The sequence below is a fragment of the Rissa tridactyla genome, chromosome 7 (genome assembly GCF_028500815.1).
Source record: "Rissa tridactyla isolate bRisTri1 chromosome 7, bRisTri1.patW.cur.20221130, whole genome shotgun sequence".
In the NCBI taxonomy this organism is placed as follows: Eukaryota; Metazoa; Chordata; class Aves; order Charadriiformes; family Laridae; genus Rissa; species Rissa tridactyla.
This window is the reverse complement of record NC_071472.1, coordinates 1,885,463-1,903,157: the sequence shown is the minus strand read 5'-3', so window position 1 is coordinate 1,903,157 and position 17,695 is coordinate 1,885,463. Positions and strand designations below refer to the sequence as shown.

The window sequence follows — 17,695 nt, the reverse complement described above, 5'->3', positions numbered from 1 at the left end:
GAGTGTCAGCCTTCCCAGAATCACAGAATGGTTTGGGTTGGAAGGGACCTTCAAAGCTCATCTACTCCACCCCCCTGCCCTGGGCAGGGACACCTCCCACTAGCCCAGGTTGCTCCAAGCCCCGTCCAACCTGGCCTTGAACCCCTCCAGGGATGGGGCAGCCACAGCTTCTCTGGGCAACCTGGGCCAGGGGCTCACCGCCCTCACAGCAAACAATTTCTGCCTCACATCTCATCTCAGTCTCCCTTCTTGCAGTGTAAAACCCTTCCCCCTCGTCCCATGGCTCCCCTCCCTGCTCCAGAGTCCCTCTCCAGCTTTCCTGGAGCCCCTTGAGGGCCTGGAAGGGGCAATAATAACAATAATGATAATAATAATTGCACGTGGACGTCATCCAGTGCTGCTGTGCAGGGCAGGAACCCCTTGTCTCTCTCTCTGGGATTGTCTCCGGGCCGTGCTCCGTCAGGATTCCGGGCTGATGTGCTGCCAGCAGAACTGCTGCTAGCGGGGCCGTTTGTCTGTAAACAGCCGGGAGGTGACTGACCTCCCAAGAAGTATTTACCCTTCCCTGCTGCCGGATTTCTGGATGGTTTAGTCCTTCCTTGTCTGCCGGGGAACCGCAGGTCCTCTGGATCCCAGCTTTCCCCTTCGATGCGTCAAGTAGATGTTGCTGGATGACCTCGTCAGGCCCACTGAGATGTCCGTGGGGAATCATGGATCCAGAGTTAAAGAATTTTCCTTATTTTTTTTCCAGTGTTGTTTCTGAGAATGAGCTCCATGTGGTCATCCCCACCGCAGCCCTGGGCTGTGATGACCCCCCATGGGCCGCGTCCTCTGAGCGGGGACACTGCTGTCACCCCATGCTGATCTGATCCTGCTCATCCCAGCGCTCTCCCTGCAGAGCCAGGGTGTGTTTAGGAGCAGAGTGGACTTGTGGGGTTGAGAGCATTGGTATTTTTAGATCAAAGAGCAGTTTAATAAAAAAAAACCAAAAAAAAAAAACCAAAAAAAAACAAAAAAAAGAGGAGGAGGACTAGAACAATAAGAACATTTAATTTTAGCCTAACTTGGATACCACATGAAGTCAACGAACTTTGAGATTGCTTGACTTGCTTCTAGCTTTCCTAAATAAACACACCGTAGCAGGATTGAGAAGTTAAGTAGCACAGAAAATTGCAAAAAGTTAAATTTTAATATTGTAGAAGAATATTAAGGGCTGATTTACAGGCCAGGTCCTAGAATTAAATTTTAATACTGTACAAAAATATCGAGGGTTGTTTTAGTAGGCAGCTCCTGAAGTTAGCAATAGACTTTTTTCTTTCTTTCCCTTGCAGAAAGGGTCAGAGTTAGGGGCCGGGTGAGGGACGGGATGAGGGTCTCCTGTGGGCAGTGTGGTGCGGCAGAGCTGCGAGCTAACCTTCTCCAGCGATGGCAAGAGAGGCGAGTTTGGGGCCAGAGTCTAGTTCTTACGGAGTTTTACCCCAGGCTAAAGAGACCCGATTGCCACCAGCCTTCTGCGTTGCAGCGTGGGGTGATCTGGTCGATGTGTGTTCACCTGGGAAGGGGTTTGAGAGGAAGATTGCTGTTCCAAGGCTTTACATGTTATAGATCTTTGGTAGACATCAGGTTGGAAGTAACTTAAGCGAGTGGGATGAGTAAGGAGGTCTCACTTGTGACGGCTTCTGGCCCCAAGTCAACATCAAACAGCCAATGTCTCCTCTGGAGCTGGTTGTCCCAGGAGAGGACAAGAGCTGGGTAGGTGCAAGTCATCCTTCATCGCTCAAGGATGAGCACAAAACCCTGGCTTCCCGCTGCTGCCTCTGCATCCTCTGCTCAGTCATGGTGTCTTTTTGTAATGTTATAAACTGGTTTCTTTTTACATCCACTAAATTTAGAAAATGTGAAGGCACATTTACAAACTCAGAGATCCTATGTATCTGTCAACAAAGGGGGACAATGTCAGTGTCTTCATGAATATACATGAACAGATCCGAACTGCAAGTTATGTTGCTTTCCATTCTCTTTTTATTATTTTTGGAATTTGGTTACTTTTGGATCCTGGTTTCTGGGAAGACGTAGGCACCTCGCAGTGCCAAGAAGTAAACCTGGATCCACTCAGGAGCCGGCGTTCTGTTCTCAGGCTCACTCCAGCCAGGGAAGGGGGCTGCTCTGTCTCAGGTTTACGAAGGTGGGAGGTATGGGTTTGACTTATAAACCAATTTTGGATCTACTTTGTCAGAACTCACTAGATATTAATAAAAGTTTAAAATAGTTCAGGCTGTGCTTTAAGACAACCCTGACTGTAATGCAGAAAAAGTTAAGATTGCAGCTCATCATGGTGGAGACGGTGGAGATAAAACCAGGAGAGCTGGAGGCAAAATGCAATAGCCATGGCTGTTATGAAACACTGCGAGGAATTGAGAAGTTGAACTGATGAGCTGGAGAATAAGCTCAGATTAGGAAATTCCAGGTGAGGACAGGGGGTCCTTGAAGTCTGCGATTGCTGGAACAATGAACAGAGCTTTGATGTCGGTATGTAAATCTGAATCTAATTTACAAGGGCCAAGAATATTGTTTTTAATGTATTAAAGCCCTGATCTTTTTCATCAATGCTGTTGTGCAGCCAAAAACTACCCAGGTTTGTTTTTCTGTCTCTGGTAGTAGTGCAAGTTGGGAATAATCCCAATCAGAGGAAGGGCGGGAGGAGAAAGGGAGCTGGGAATTAGGTCTCAGGAATACGAGCTACTCTGCCGTGTCCCACAGAGGAGTGGATATTCACCCGCAGCCTTCCTGCCACGCTGGAGATGCCGTCGTTTTCGTGGGATACCTTTATTTCATTTAAAGTTAGCAGTGGCATTATGGCAGTGGGAAGTTTAACTCTTTGCTGAAATGGCTTTTAAATTTTGCCTTCCTCCGGCTCTGAAGTTCGCAGCGTTGGCTGACTCGCCTTGCCAGGCTGAGCTTTGCTGCCCTACCAGTACCTGGACTGGTGCAGGGCTGGCCTCTCCCGTGGTCACGTTGTCCCCATCTGGTGGATGGGAGGAGGCTGGTGGAAACATCTCGTATTTTCAGGGTACACGTGCTCCTAGTGCATGCAGGGCCGTTCATGGGAACAAATGGATCAGGAGGCCTCTGTCGTGTTTGCTGCTAGCACATTAATGTCATGATTCATAAATAAAAGGGATTTGGACTGAAAGATGATAAGATTAATAAGAAAGAGCAAGAGCCTAATGCTATTAATTAGCAATGCGCATGCTTTTGAGTCAGTCAAGTTGCTGCCACACATGTCATTCATCTCAGTGGCCAGTCTGGCCCAAAGCACGACATATTCCAAAACATTGAGCCTTTTAATTCTCATTAAAACGAGGAACAAGTTAAAAAAATACAGCTCAGTCATCCCATCACCAGCATCTCGCGTGCGGCGCTGATGCCGATGTGACCTGGTCTGCGGCTCAAACCTGTAGTGAAACGCTGGTCCTTTCCTTAGCGGAATCACAGACGCTGCTGAATGGTTTTGATATTTCTGTAACGTGAATAAACTCAGCCAGTTGAGCTTTGTCCCTCGGCAGCGCCTGGGCTGCCCTCTTAGCTTTTTCTCTGGATAATGCTGATAATACGTGGTGCTGCGGGAGCGCTTTGCCCCTGAGGCCTGAGGCCACCACACGTGGCCACCAGCGGCACCGTGGGCCGAGCCAGTTCGCTCCTTTTCCGTGGAAGGGGCCACTGTGCTGTCGTAATTTGGGCTGGGCTGGCCACTAAAACGAACAACAGATGCTCACGAACTTCCCTCCCAAGGGCCAGGTTCAAGGCCAAGTGCCATGGCAGTGGTTCCCAACTCTTGCAAATGGGTCAACAAAACTAGATTTTAGTGCCAAAAAATTGGAAACGCAGTTTCCATAGAAAATCTAGATGCTCTGTTGGCTCAAAACCTAATTTGAAACTGCTTTTCTATGGAGACTTCTGGAGGACGGAGGTAAGAAGGTTACGACTGGCAAGCCAGAGGGATATAGTATATGGCACAACTTTGGTCAGTTTTGAAGAGGGCAGGGAAGTGCCACCCACAGCTTTTACCTTGAGTTACGGAATAGTTCAGCTCTCGGTGACAAGGCTGTACTTACCGTCGCTCTTCTCCTTCTGGGGATGGCATGCCAAGTGCGAAGCTGAGATACCTGCACTACTGTCCTGCTTTCCTCCAGCTGCTCGCGGCCAGAAGATAATGCTGCTGCGTGGGAAACAGCCTCTTCCTGCCCTGTGCTGGACCGCTGCTCTCGCTCTCATAGCAAGGCGGCTGAAATCATCCCTTTGGGATGAGGCTAAATCCCGATGCATCCTGGGATGCAGCGCCGTTACCGAGTCATCTGGCCCCGTGCTTGGGAGACGCTGTTGGGGCTGCCAGTTTGGACAGGGCTGGGCTTTGTTTCGTAGGTTAAAAATACATATATTTCCTTGATGTGCTGTTGGTTTTATTTTTAACTCTTAAGCAATTTAATATTTTGTAGGTCTGCTAGTATTTCCCCCAGTTTTCCATCTGCTAATGTGATTAATTTAAGTTCTAGCTATATAATGCCAACCCGGAGCAAACGGAATGGAAACCTTACCTATATTATTTGGCACGCAGCAGTAGACATGAATAACTTTGGAATTTGTGGGGAAAAAGAAGTTATGTGGTTTTGGAGCCAAAATATGATTGGAAACCAGCCCTCGCAGACAGCATGATGCCGTGTCGGATCTAGCTGCAGTTACTTTTGAGTGCCGCACTCCAGATTTGCGTTTGTAGGTGTTTCTGAGGAGTCGGAAACCTCACTCAGAGGCTGTAAAGCAGCGGAGCGCACCCATTTCCTATTGCCTCGCAGACATCGAGGCAGAATGACGTGCCAGAGGTTCCCCCCCCCCCGCCCCTTCAGTCCTAGAAGCGGTGTGATGTAGTGGAAATGTGCAGCATGGTGAGGAAGGTGGGACTCCTTCCCTGAGGCTGTGGCTCTGTGGGAGGAGGGAGTGGAGCAGAGCTGCGGAGCTCACCTGGGCCCGGCGGCTGGCCTGGGCTGTTGAGCATCCGTATTTTACGCAGGGCTGCGTGACTCGGGGTGATGACAGGGTGCAAAGAGGCGAAAACCCCAAACACAGGGAGGTTGCATCACGGCTACCGTGTGGTCCAGCATGGGAGCTGCGGTGGGGCCCCGGCAGCTTCTCAGTTGGTGCCACCATGCAGCTTCTCGGACTCATGGCACCAACTTGAATTAAAAATAGCTTGACAAGAAGCAGTTATTTTTAATCCAGATCATATTCAGTATGAGCCGCGCGGGGCCAGCCCGGGATGGGGATGCAGAGCAGTGGGGTACAAGACAGTGGGGCTGCTTCGACTGCTGTTGCCACTAGAAGAAATGGTCTTTTATGGCCCAGGGTGGGATCCTAACGGAAGGTGGGTGCCCAGTGTAAAGGCGCAGTTCTTCTTCCTGAGCTGATCAGTCTGTGCTGCTGGCAAAGGGCCTCCAGCTGCGTAAGTGCTGGTGGTGACACAGGGGACGGTGAGGGATGACCTGGCTGGGGACACAGGCAGGGGAGGAGAGAGTGGGGCCATCCCTTCTGGCAACGGCAGGGATTTAGATTGTATCAGGAATGGAATAGCTACGCTATCAAAAGCCTTCAAAGCATGAACTCTAATTAGGGTAAAGATGGAAAGAGAAATCACGGGTCATAGACTGTAGTTAACTAAAAAATGCTGGTATGTGTGAAGCCCGTAGTCATAAGGGCTGGAAGTGGCCAGGAGACATTTGTGAGTCATTTCACTGATCCACAGAGAATGAGAAACCCAGACGACTAATGCATCTGGTTAGTTATGACTGGAGTCAAAACTATTGCAACCGGTAAGATCAAGCCAAGCCAATTCAGTAGCCGTCTTTGCCATAGTCACTGATGCAACAGCGGAAGGTTATGCAATTAGATACAGCGCACTTGGATTTCAGAAAGCCAATTGGTGCAGTGCCATGCATCACCATAAAGAGAATATATTGCTTCCCATTTAAATAAAAATATCACCATTTAGAAACTAGTTTTCCAGCAGGGAACGGTTGTTAACAGTAAGACCGGCGGAAGACCAGCGTTGGTCCACAGAGAAGCTATGTTCTACACCTGCGTTATTTTGTACAAAGGTAGAAGGGTTATTTGGTACAGCCTTGACGAAGGTGTGCTGGGGACTGGCCTGGGGGCTGCAGGAGAGCAGCGCCGAAGGACAGGGAGCCCTGGGGACCAGGAGATCCGATTCAGCCGGTGCGTCATAGACGGGGAGAAGGGAATAAACCTGCACGACAAGGGGAGAGCCTCAGGTCGTGAGCGAGAACATCTTGCGATAGTTTCCAGTAAATGGATCCGATTTGATCCAGTTGCTAAGAAAGCCATTCAAACTGATTTACGTATAAAACATAAAAATTAATGTCAAACTGACACTGCCAGCATGAAAAGCCCTAGTCCAAGTGCATTTCCTCCTTACTGCGGGAGGGATGAGGCCAGAGGGGCGGCAGACAACAGAAGCGGCAGTTTCCTTCCCAGTTCCCTCCAGTAGGGGTGATGGACGGGGCTAGAGGGGCTGCTGGGGTGACCCGCCGTGGTTTGCCTCAGCAGAGGTCCTGCCCGAGGCACGGTAATGGACTCGCACACGAGCAGGGTTCAAAACTGCTTGAAATCTCTTGCTGAGAAGGGAGTAGGTGCAAATCAGCCGCTGCTTACACGCAGGGATTTGAGCCTGGTTGCACGCAGCGTGTTCATGAACAGTCTCACCTGTCGGACCAGGGCAGGGGCTATCTGAAGTGAGTTGCAGTAATTGTTGAAATGCATGAAATGGTTGTGTACAGCGAAACGACGCGGAGCGAAGGAGTTCACATTTCAGAATGAGATCAGATTTAATTCATTTCGAAATGAGATCACTGGAACCTGCTGCCTGGGTCTTGTTTTCCCTGTTGCAGGCTTTCATCCGTGCTGAACTCTTGCCATGACTGAGTTCTGCAAAGATTTCCAGGCAGGTTTCTTGTCTGAGCGCCAGCCTGGTTGGCTAAGCTGATTAGCCATAAGAAGATCAGAGTTTGACAAGGGGTGTATTGCAGGTAAACAGTGAAGCTTTTCCTACAGCTGAGAGCTAGCGTAGCTCTGAAGTATGTTTGCATCCTCAGAGGTAAGGAATGGTGCTTGAAAAGCCCCGGGAAAAATACCAAGAAGTGCATTAAAGTGATAAGTAGAGCTGATAAGCTACGTGGCGAGAGACTGAGAGGAGAATCAAGCGCAGATATGATCACTGTCTATAAATACTGTCAACATGACAGCAGAGATGAGCAAAAGGAAGAGTATTTGTTATCTGATGGAAAACAAGCTTCAGGAAGAGCAGTCATCCCAGCCACAGAGCGGTGGAGGGGATCCCCAGGAGCGGGGGCTCGTCAGCCGGGACGGAGGGAGATAAAGGTCTTGTGGGACGATAGTGGGGACATCTGCAACATGCAGGTGGTGAGGTCGGCTGGAGACCCATGCTGTCCTCGCCTCCCTTGGAGGTCCTGCGTGGACCAGGAGGTGCAGGTGCACCGGAGGGGTCCCTCGGGGGTCCACAGTATTCCCGGTGAGGAGAGACATTTGCTGTCACACCGAAGATGTGGAAGGGCAGCGTTTGGTGCATGAACCGCTGTTCCTGCCCGTGCTGCCGTGCTTTGAGGGCGCTGGCGGAGCGTGGTGGTGGGAGGGCAGGTGGTGGCTGTATCTTGCCAGCCCGCCTGGGGATGCCCTCGGGCGAGGGGGACCCCCGTGCTGAGCATCACACGGGGCTGTTCCCCCCGGGCGCAAAGGCAGATGGCTGCAGCAGCTCCTCTGCCCTGCCTCCTCACAGCTATCGCTGCCGGCGGGCAGGAATGCCACAGCTGCTCCTGGATCACGCCCGAGCCCTCCTGGTTTCCAGCCCGGGCTGTGGGAGTGGAGCCGGGGAGAGGGAAATCTGGAACTGCAGCTGTGAGGGAGCTGGGGTCAGGAGCAGCCCCGGCCCCGCGTCTGCGTCCCCCCGGGGCTGGGAGCAGGCTGACAGGCGGCCTGGCTGCCAGTTAGAAAGGCCACCAAGGCTGGAAGCCCTGGGGAGGCGTAGGGGAAGGCAGTCCTGCCTCGTGCCCAAGCGCTGGAATACAAGCAGGGAAAGCCTTGTCTTTGTGACAGGGTCGTAGCACTCAGCCACGTAGAAACGGTGCTGGAAAGCTTTGCCACGCATGCCCAGCCGCTTCCAGTTAACCTCTTGGTTCTCCTTCACAGCCCTTCATCCCCCAAAGCTCGCCTGGGTGCCATCAGCGCTCTACTGACTGTCCCAGCGGCATGGGGATTGCCCTCGGCACCCACAGTCCCCGTGCCATTTTGGGGTGAGCAGACTGGGGTGCCAGCAGGCTGGGCTGGTGGTAACAGATGCTCTCGCGGGTGTTTGTGGCAGCTCGGGCTGTCCGCATCCCTCCTCTTCCATCACCTGGGGCAGGCTTTGTGCGAGGAAATGGAGGTCTGGGTCCCAGGCTGGGCAGAGCCCGGCCCCGGGAGTGTTTCTGAGGATCCCCAGGACAGCCTGCTCTTCGTAAATGTGTAAAACTGCCTGTCGCACGGGTTGTGAAGATGGGCGCTCCTGGAGCGGAGTGTTTCAGTAACTAAACACCAGTTCATTGATGACTGTTTTCCTGCAGGATTGTTTAACAGCCGCTGGTTCATTGATGACGCTTTTGCTGTGGGGTTATTTAACAGCCTTTGGTTCTGGCCTCTGCGTGCCTCCCTCAGCCTTTCTGAAATCAAACGCAGAGGGGTAGTGCCTGCCGGCGCTGGAGCTGTGCGCAGCTTCGCTCCCATCCCATTCCGGGCTGGACCAGAGGCTTGTGATCCCGAAGGGTTAACTGGGGATAACTGGGGCTGGTCTGGGAATTTGAATGGGAAAGCAAGGGGTGCTCAGCGGGATTACGTTTGGCCACTTCACCTTGCTGCATGCCGCCGGGCTGACGGGGAGGCTCTCCAGGCTTGGTGTTTGGGAAGCTCTTGAGGCATTCCTGGGTTCTCCTGAGGCGTTCCTGGGCTCTCCTGAGGCATTCCTGGGCTCTCCAGCAGCATAAGCACGACAGTTATGCTGCGTGTTCCGAGACACGGCTCTTACGAGAACTGCCTTGGGAGCGAGTAGCCGGCCTTTACCACCCTACCTCTGACAGCTGCCCCTGGAAAGGTACCTCACCTGACAGCGAAGGAGCCAGAGCTCCATAGGCATCCTCTAATTGCTGCCTCTCCCCTGCCCTCCCACCCCACACTGCGGGTTGTCAGTCACAGTCTCGGGATCGTTGTCTTTGCGTGTGCAAGGAGCACAACGTCACGACAGGCAGCGGCAATCCCACCTCTGGCATCTGTATTATCCAGAGGCGGTTGCATGCGGTGACATTTAAAAACCTGAATAGTGTCCCGCTGCCGAAATAAAATGAAATGGCGTTTCAGGATCTTGTTTGGACGGAATGGGCCTTCTGCACTCCGTGTGTTTCCCGTATGAGTGTGTGGGGCAGGGGCAGGCGCAGGGAAGAGGGGGTGCTGGAGGGGATGTGGTGGACCATGGGGACCATCTGGGCTGGAAGGTGGCTACCATGGCCAGGGAGCCCTGTCCTCTCCTCTGGATGGAGGTGGTTTGTCCTGAGCTTCTGTCACTCACCTTCTCCTGCGTCCCAGTGTGGCCCAGCGCTGATCCCAGCCCTTCGGTGCCTTGTGATTCACTGGTGCTTTTGGGGCCAAAGAGGACATTTAGAGGGAATGTTTCTGAATAACCCTGTCAACAGGAATTCACATAAAACAATTAAAGCAACCGCAGCCACGTTGCCTTGGTTTGCTCATGTCTGACTCTGCCAGAGCCTGAGCCCTCTGTGGTCCCTCACGTTTGCTCTCTCTTTCTCTGCAGAATGCGATGAACTTGCCGCCCGACAAAGCCCGGCTCCTGCGGCAGTATGACAACGAGAAGAAGTGGGAGCTCATCTGTGACCAGGTAAGGGCGGCGGGGGGGGCTTTTGGCAGACATCTCATCGAGAGCACCACCTGGGCTTCATCAGCAGTGTCCCCAGGCACCTTGCAGAGGACACGTACTTGAACGGATTCGAACACTCATTTCTTTGGCCTTACACTCCATTATTGCTAGGACCTCATAGAAGCTTTGTGACAATAATTCCCTTTTTTGCCATAGAGCGATTTTTCTTTCCCTTCTGATGTTACCATCACTCCTGTGCTGCTTCTGCTGGGCGGTGAATGCTGCTTATTTTGTGTGCCACAGACTCGAGGAGACTGATGTTCAGTCACCTCTCGGCGAGTGCTTTGGGTTTGGTCTTGACCCGTGTGATAGGAATGAGTGCTCTCGATGCAGGGAGTATTTGGCGTTCCACGTCCTGAGCCGTTGTTGCAGCTGGGGGTAGCTGTCGCTTTCAGAGAAAGGCAAATGGTGATGGAGCCTGAACTCCTCTTCGCCTCCAGAGGCTGAACAACAAGCTCGGATTAAGCAGCACCATATGCTGAGGCATCTTTGTGTATGAGCTCTGCTCCGGCGTGCAGGCTTGGCAGCAACGTGCAACAATTAAGAGGTTGTCTCTGCCGTGACAAATGAACAGAAACTGCAGTATTTAGAGAAAGGGAAGCATGCAAGAGCTAGGATGTGCATTTGTGAGCCAACAGCAAAATCAGGTTCTGCCATAGACTTCAAAAGTAATTGCTAATGAAAATAATTGATCCAGGACTGAGAAGGTAGGATGTTCCTTTGAAATGTAAACATGGGAGTACCAGGATGGAAGTTTGGCAGAAGGTTCGGTCATGCTGTGAGGTCAGGAAGATTTTAATGAATAGATTTGTGAGACATTTCCTATTTAGCTGTGACAGTGGTGGAGCCTCTGATAAAATCCAACTACCTTACAGTGAAACTGAATAAAGGATTAATTGCTTTTTTCCAGGAGTTTTCTGCGCGGAAAACCTAAAGTGCTGAGCTATTTAAAGTTTCAGTTTAGTGAGACACTGAACAAGTTGCTTAGTCTAGTGTAAGCGTTTTGTTTCATGGGTGTTTGCTTAGAGCGTGCCCACTCGGAGCATGTACATGGAAGGGTGTCCGTGCTGGAGTCCATGGGCTCTGTTTGCACGGCAAATCAGAGCCTCAGCGTCTGAACTCCCACCTCGGAGCGGATCCACCCTGGGCGACGCGCAGCTGCTGCTGATTCACTCCTGAACTCCGCAGCCAGATAGGAGGGACGAGCAGATGGAAACGCAGCGAAGGAAATTTGCAATCTGCAGCAATCGCGTATCTTAATAGCTCCTTGCACAATGCCGAATCCACCCCCAGGTTGGGATGAGCCTGCTTCCCATCGCTGGGAGAGAAGCAGCGCAGGGCTGCTGGAACCGGCGCTGCGGAGCCCAGGAATCCCCAGGGACGGGAGGTGACAATGTGCCACCCTGCCGGGGTCCGGCCACCCGAGGGGACCTGTTTGGGCAGGAGGGGGCTGCATGTCTGGGATGTGCCGCAGCTCCCCGGCTGCCCCGGCGGGTGCTTGCCAGCCGCTGTAAATCAGAGCAGCGTGAAGCAGGTGTCTGTAGAAGCACCGTAATACAGCATATGGGGTGTGAAATATTTATATCTGTCCACATAATTATGGTGAGTGGCTGAAAGTACTTCCAGGAATAGATTTTGTACAGAATCTATATTTTTAGTGTGGATGTAAATTTTGATTGATATTTCTATTGGTATCACTCATTACACCATTTTCTACCATTTTTGCTTAGTGAAGGACTGAGGATGTAAATTAATGTAACAGCTTGAGGAAGTTAATGCTCACCCTCCTGCCCTGGTTTTCAGCTTTTGTCTGAAAGTAAAACGGATCCAGAGGTTGCTCTTAAATTATATTTACTGAATAGTCTGTAAAGCTGACCCTGGCCGTTTGTCTGTGAAATATTTTGAGAAAATTAGAGGGAGAGAATTTGGCTCCCAGAAGGGAACTCTCGCTTTTGTGCAAGTGAGATTAACAAAAGCGGGCAGCTGCCAGTCTCACGATGATGATAACAGTAACAATAACAATAATAATAACAACAACAATTATTATTATTGTAACGATGTAGTGAATCATTGTAAGAGTTGCTGGGCTGGTTGTGGGGGACTCATCCTGGGTGGTGTTTTCTGTTCCTTTGTCTATAAACCATCCAAGTCACCTAAGCGCTGCTGCTGGTGTCCTGAAAGCTTGCTCCCTGCCTCTCTGGCTTAGTGTACGAGGAGAAGAGCAGCGAAGCCAGTGAACCTGTTGCCCATCCTGCAGAGGGCCGAGCGGTGGTCATCTCGGGGTGAGCGTTGGGAAGGATCCGGGCAGGGAAGAGGGTACCGTTCCCAGGCATGGCGAGCCACACTGTTGGTGTACTCAAGGCGTCCTGCCTGAGGTATTGCAGAGGGGGCACGGGTGTTGAGGGAAGAGGCTGGGGACATCTTACAAAGTTCTTCGTTGCCCTCTAATGGCAAATTGTGGCAGGGGCATCACCATGTCCTCACCTTTGGAGACAGTGGAAGCGTGTGTGTGGAATAACAAATAAAGAGACCTAAAATGGAAGTCATGCGGTTTACATCCAAAATATCCTCACTGAGGTGTTTGTAGAACTCTCTCCATTTCCTAATGAAACTCCAAATGAAGGCAGGTGCCGGCTGTTTCGGAGGCTGGTGGCCAGCATGGAGCTCACTGGGATGGCGGTGGGTTTCTCCAGCAGCCTCTTGGCTGGGGGTCCTGTCCCACCCCTCAGCTTTGCTTCCAGGAGGCTCGGACCCCTCTGTGCCTGTGTCGGGGGTGACTGAACCTAAAACAAGGCCACGTGTGGTGCGTTGATGGGGTGCCATGTTCTGCTTCAGGGTTCATTTGTGACTGAGAAGTGCGCGGGTACGGGCCCTGTTGGAAGCATGGCCCCAGGTGAGGAGGTTGTGCCGCACCAGTCCCCGAGTCCTCCAGCTCTCTGGGTGAAACCCCGGTTCTGCTGAGACCAGGGTGGCCTTCTCCTGGGACGGGAGGGGACCTGGGCTCACTGCCTGGTGGAACATCATGGTGGAGGGAGAGCTGAGCACAGAAATGAGGGGTCGTGAGATTGGGCTGCCAAAACCAGGCAGCTTTCAGCTTAGCCTGGAGAAGGACAACATCTGAAACCACAGAGGGACCCTCGGCCTTGTGTTCATTTACACTTAGGTTCAGCAGGCATTGGCTGTAGTGGTTACATCCTTCTCTAAATCAGCAAAAAGCTAATCACTTTGGCCCTCTTGACATTGACCCTCTTGCAGCAGACATCTGGATTTTTTTGCCAACATACAACCAATGTCTTTGCACGTGCTGCAGCAGCCGTGTACAGCTCTCTTTACAGCCTGTGCATAAAAAAAATGTTTTGTCAATCTCCCCGTTTCGGGGTAGAATGCAGGCTAGAAGATCCAATGTTTTATTGAACTCAGGAGCATTTGGACAGCAGAGATGCTCATGGCTTCATTTATCAAAGCCAGGGGCTTGGAGCAACCTGGGCTGGTGGGAGGTGTCCCTGCCCAGGGCAGGGGGTGGCACCAGGTGGGCTTTAGTGTCCCTTCCAACCCAAACCATTCTGTGACTCCGTAGTAAGACATACAAAGTGACATACAGTCCTGCTGGCAGGCAGCTGGATTGCTGCGGGGAGGACTGAGCCACCCTCCAGGTCTGCGTGGGATGGGGGATGGGTGGTGGAAACGCACCACGTTTATGACCTCTTTGTGCCCTGGGATTGAGAAGACCCTGGTTTCCAGCCCAGCTCGTCTACCTCCTTTCACCGGCGTTCACTGTCCGCATGCTGCCTGCCTTCCTGGCGGTTAGGGGCTGCCTCCCGGGGCTTCTGGTACCGAGTCGGATGCGCTGGGTGAATCCTGGGAATGAAACAAGTTAGCGAGGGTAATAATAATAATAACATATGTCACCAATGCAGAAAATGTCCTGAATGTTTTTGGAAGCAAAAGATCTCTGGAAAAGCCACAATTTCCTGGTTACGGCATAAATACGTTTTCCAGATTTGGGTGGACAAGAGATGTGTCAAGTTCTTTGTAGGATCACATGGAAGAGGAAATGCAGAAATTTGGCAGTTCCTCTTTGCTGCTGAAGTAAAGTCTCCCCCCTGCCCCCTTTTTTTGGTATCCGTCAGGAAAATAAAGTGCTAATTCTGGAGACTGCAGGTCCCAGAAGCAGAGGAGTGGTGGTCTGCTCCTCAGCAATTCTTCACCTAAGAAAGGGCCTTTTATCCTTGGGAAATTAGGTTAGTTTGCTTTCGAGGTGGTGACAAAGGCAGGGTCGAGCTATTGCAGGCCTGTGCCTTTCTCCTTTCGGGGCTGGAGATAGTGTTGGTGCTTGTGTGAGTCACGTAGTGGAGATAAAATAGGTTTCTTTGGGATTTATTAACTTTGTTGTGTCTGAAGGGCCCGGTCCTGGGGCGACCGGGAGGGGAAGCCACCCTGTCCCAGTCGTGATGTCACCCACTGGCTGATGCTTTTTGCTCAGTGAAGTTTGGAGACTCAAAACCAGATTTTAAACTTCATATGTGTGTGGTAAAAATCCCCAACCTCCTCGTTCAAACAGCGTTAAACCCCTTGCCTTATAAATTCTTATTTTGAAAGCAGATTTGGCCAGTGAGTGATTGGGAATTGCCAGAAGCGGAGAGGAGGAGCAGACGGGAAAAAGCAAGGATTTTTAACTCATTATTTATGGTATCTAGGGCAAGTGGATTACGTGTGAACAGCAGTGCCTCGGTGTTAGCCGGGAAGCGTATTTGTCTCTACAGGGAAGTGATGCTCAAGAAGGACCGGAGGACCTTGAGAGGACCCTGGGCTGGCCAACCTGCAAGTCACGGCAAGTGAAATACCAGACTGGAATCCCGCTGGTCCGAGGAGCACCGTGCCTTCCCACCCCCTGTGAGCTCTGGCAGAGCATCCATTTTCTGGGAAGATGATGGCTGCGAGCAGACGTTCCGGGTGTCCCGGAGGCGTCGGGGTGCCTCAGGTTGCCATTGCTGCGCAGCACCGAGCCCCGGTTCTTGCAGCTTGCGACGTATCAGCCTCTAATGTAAAACAGTCAAAGCTGGGTAAACCCAGACAGCAATCATAGCCAGGAAAGGGCAATTTTAAAGGCTAATCCCTCATGGCTTTCCAAAGCAAAAATAAGCACTTTAAGGGGCTATAAAAATGTTTCCAGGACTAGTAGATGTTTACCACAAGTGGTTCTTGGTCACTAGTTAGAGAAGAGCCATGCTGGTGTCTGCTGCTCATGGATAATGTCTTCAAAATCCTTCAACCCAAATAATTCCGTTATACAGTAATGAGCAACATCTTTTTCAATGAAGTCACTGTAGAGATTATTACATAAATACATAATTACAGCTAGGTTTTAAGAAAACAAACAAAACCATACAGTGTCTGCCTCACAGACTACTAAACGTGCTCGTTGAGTCTCTTGAAGCATTTCATTTTGAAGACTCCAGATATTAAAACTGGCAGTTAGGGAAAGCTCCTGTCACTTTGGCAGATGATGGCTGATTAGTTAGTAAGAGAAATAAATCCGTAAAATAGCTTCTCTGGCGGGTTACGCTAAATGCAGCAGAGCTGCATTGGCAGAAGAGAACCCCCAAAAAGGCGAGGACTAAGTCCGAGAGCTGACGTGGAGCCTCGTTAGCCTGGGACTCCGCTGCTCCTGCTGCTCGTGGCTGCTCTCACCTCGCCCACCGCCCCTCAAGAGCGGACCTTCGCCTCGGTGCTCCACCGCTTCCCGCCATCACTCGCAGGTGCCAAGAACGGCATTTGGACGCAGTTACCAAGTGGCACAGTGAAAACACTTCCACCTTTGTGGTTTTGTGTAGAGAAGGACGTGATCATTCAAATGCTGTAATGTCTCTGAGCTAATACAAAGCTGTTGGGGGGGAAAATGAGAAGCGGTGGTGGTCTCCGAGGCCCGGATACCTCTATAACTCTTTACTAGTCTGCAATGGGCCAGATTCTCATTTTCAGCAAAGTGCTTTTTTTTGTCTGTCTGCCAGCATGAAGAAGTTTTAAAATGGGCTAATGGATGGAACTTGCTTCTAAATAACTTACATTTACACCCACTGTAAAGCCACAGTCCACAGTGTCCTGAGGGGGCTATAAGTCTGACCGAGAAACTGGCCCAACAGTGGGCTATAAAAGTGAGAAATGAAGCTAGCAGTTATGATGCTTGGGATATTGACATCTTATTCTTTTAACTGATACATTTGATGTGCTTTTATTTGGTTTTTATATTTTTTTATTTCCTTTAAAGTCCCTGTCAGCATCCATGGGTGTTCCTGCTCCTGTTTTCCAGAGAGCTGGATGCTAGGGCTGACCATCGCGCACCTCTCGGGATGTGGTAGCTGGTTGCTGCTTGTGCCGGTGGAGCTGAGCGATGGAGCCTTGGCACACCGCTTCCAGAGCTGTCTGCAGCTCCATCCATCTCTCTTGTGCATCTGTCTTTCCCGACACAGCGGTAGCAGTTCCACTTAGCAGCAAATTTAACTACAAGGGTGTGAAAGGGACCGTCGGACCCATGGGGGCCAGCTGAGAGGGGACTGGCTCCAAGTGCCCGTGCCCACAGAGCCGAGAGGAGGCCGTGGTGGTGGCCACGCTGCTGGGTGGGATGGAGCAGGACAGACACCCTTGGTGTCACGTTGGCCAGAGAGGAGCTGGCAAGGAAGAACTTTTTATTTCCTGAACTGTTTTTTAGATAAAGAGGAAATGGCAAATTCCAGGACTGTGTTTGGCCCGTACATGTGAGGGTGCATGGAAAAAAAATCCAGTTGTAAAAGAGGAAAGAAATGTCTGCTGTGTGCCTTAGCGAGCTCTCGCCTGGGGCTGCCGCACCACAGGGCAGACTTTTTGGTTGATTTTTTCCTTCTGACCATGATGGATTACTTTTTTTAAAGCAAGCAGCAAGATAATAACAGGAACAAGTTTTGGTGTTCAGACAGTACGTTCTGGTAACTGGGCAGCAGTGTCCTCCTATTCATTATGAAATAACTTTCAGATAATGTAGTCAAAATTGCATCCTGACCTAATAAAGGGAGGTTTCAAATATCAGTTATAAAATGCGAAATTTCGGGAGGAAATTGTTATGAGATCTTTCCTCAAGGGAAGGGGCAGAATAGTTTAAAATTCTTCCAAGATACAAATAGTATCAGAACTTTCGGTAATGCTCTTAACAGGTTTGGACATAGCATACTCCTCGCAGAACAACTCGTGTTTCACAGCAGCTTTGCAGGAGAAATTTCAAGCTGGCCGTGCAACTGGTAAAAAAGCAAGCAAAAAACCAGGCAGCTCTCAGAATACAAACTGTACAGACCTTGTATTTGTTGTTAAAATCTTCAATTGAGTTCTGAACGTGGCTGGTGCTGGATTGCAGGTCGAGTGGCCCCCTGTAAGGCTGGGCGTTGGGAAACGGGTGGGAATTTCTTGGCATTGGAGAAGCAGTGGGTGAGATGGGGAAGGGAAATCGGGCAGAGTGCTGGTGTAGGACAGAAAGCAGGAAAGCAGGCGTGGGTAGTGAGGTGTTTCACATGGGTAAAGGCCATGGTTGCAGGCACCTGCCTTCCTCCGTGGTAAGTTCCCTAGTAAGTGGAACGGTGGCCTTGGTAGTGTCTGCCAGCTCACTTCCCACCACGCTGGAGA

At 51.0% G+C, this 17,695-nt stretch overlaps 1 protein-coding gene across 6 annotated transcripts in view; it reads left to right on the top strand.

Moving 5' to 3' along the window:
• FMNL2 (formin like 2) overlaps positions 1–17,695 on the top strand; it is a 145,392-nt gene that overhangs the window by 63,866 nt on the left and 63,831 nt on the right. For all 6 annotated transcript variants that reach the window (XM_054209189.1, XM_054209191.1, XM_054209190.1 and 3 more), the window contains exon 2: positions 9,923–10,006. In XM_054209189.1, the coding sequence (XP_054065164.1) occupies positions 9,923–10,006 (84 nt within the window). The remainder of the gene's footprint in view (positions 1–9,922; positions 10,007–17,695) is intronic.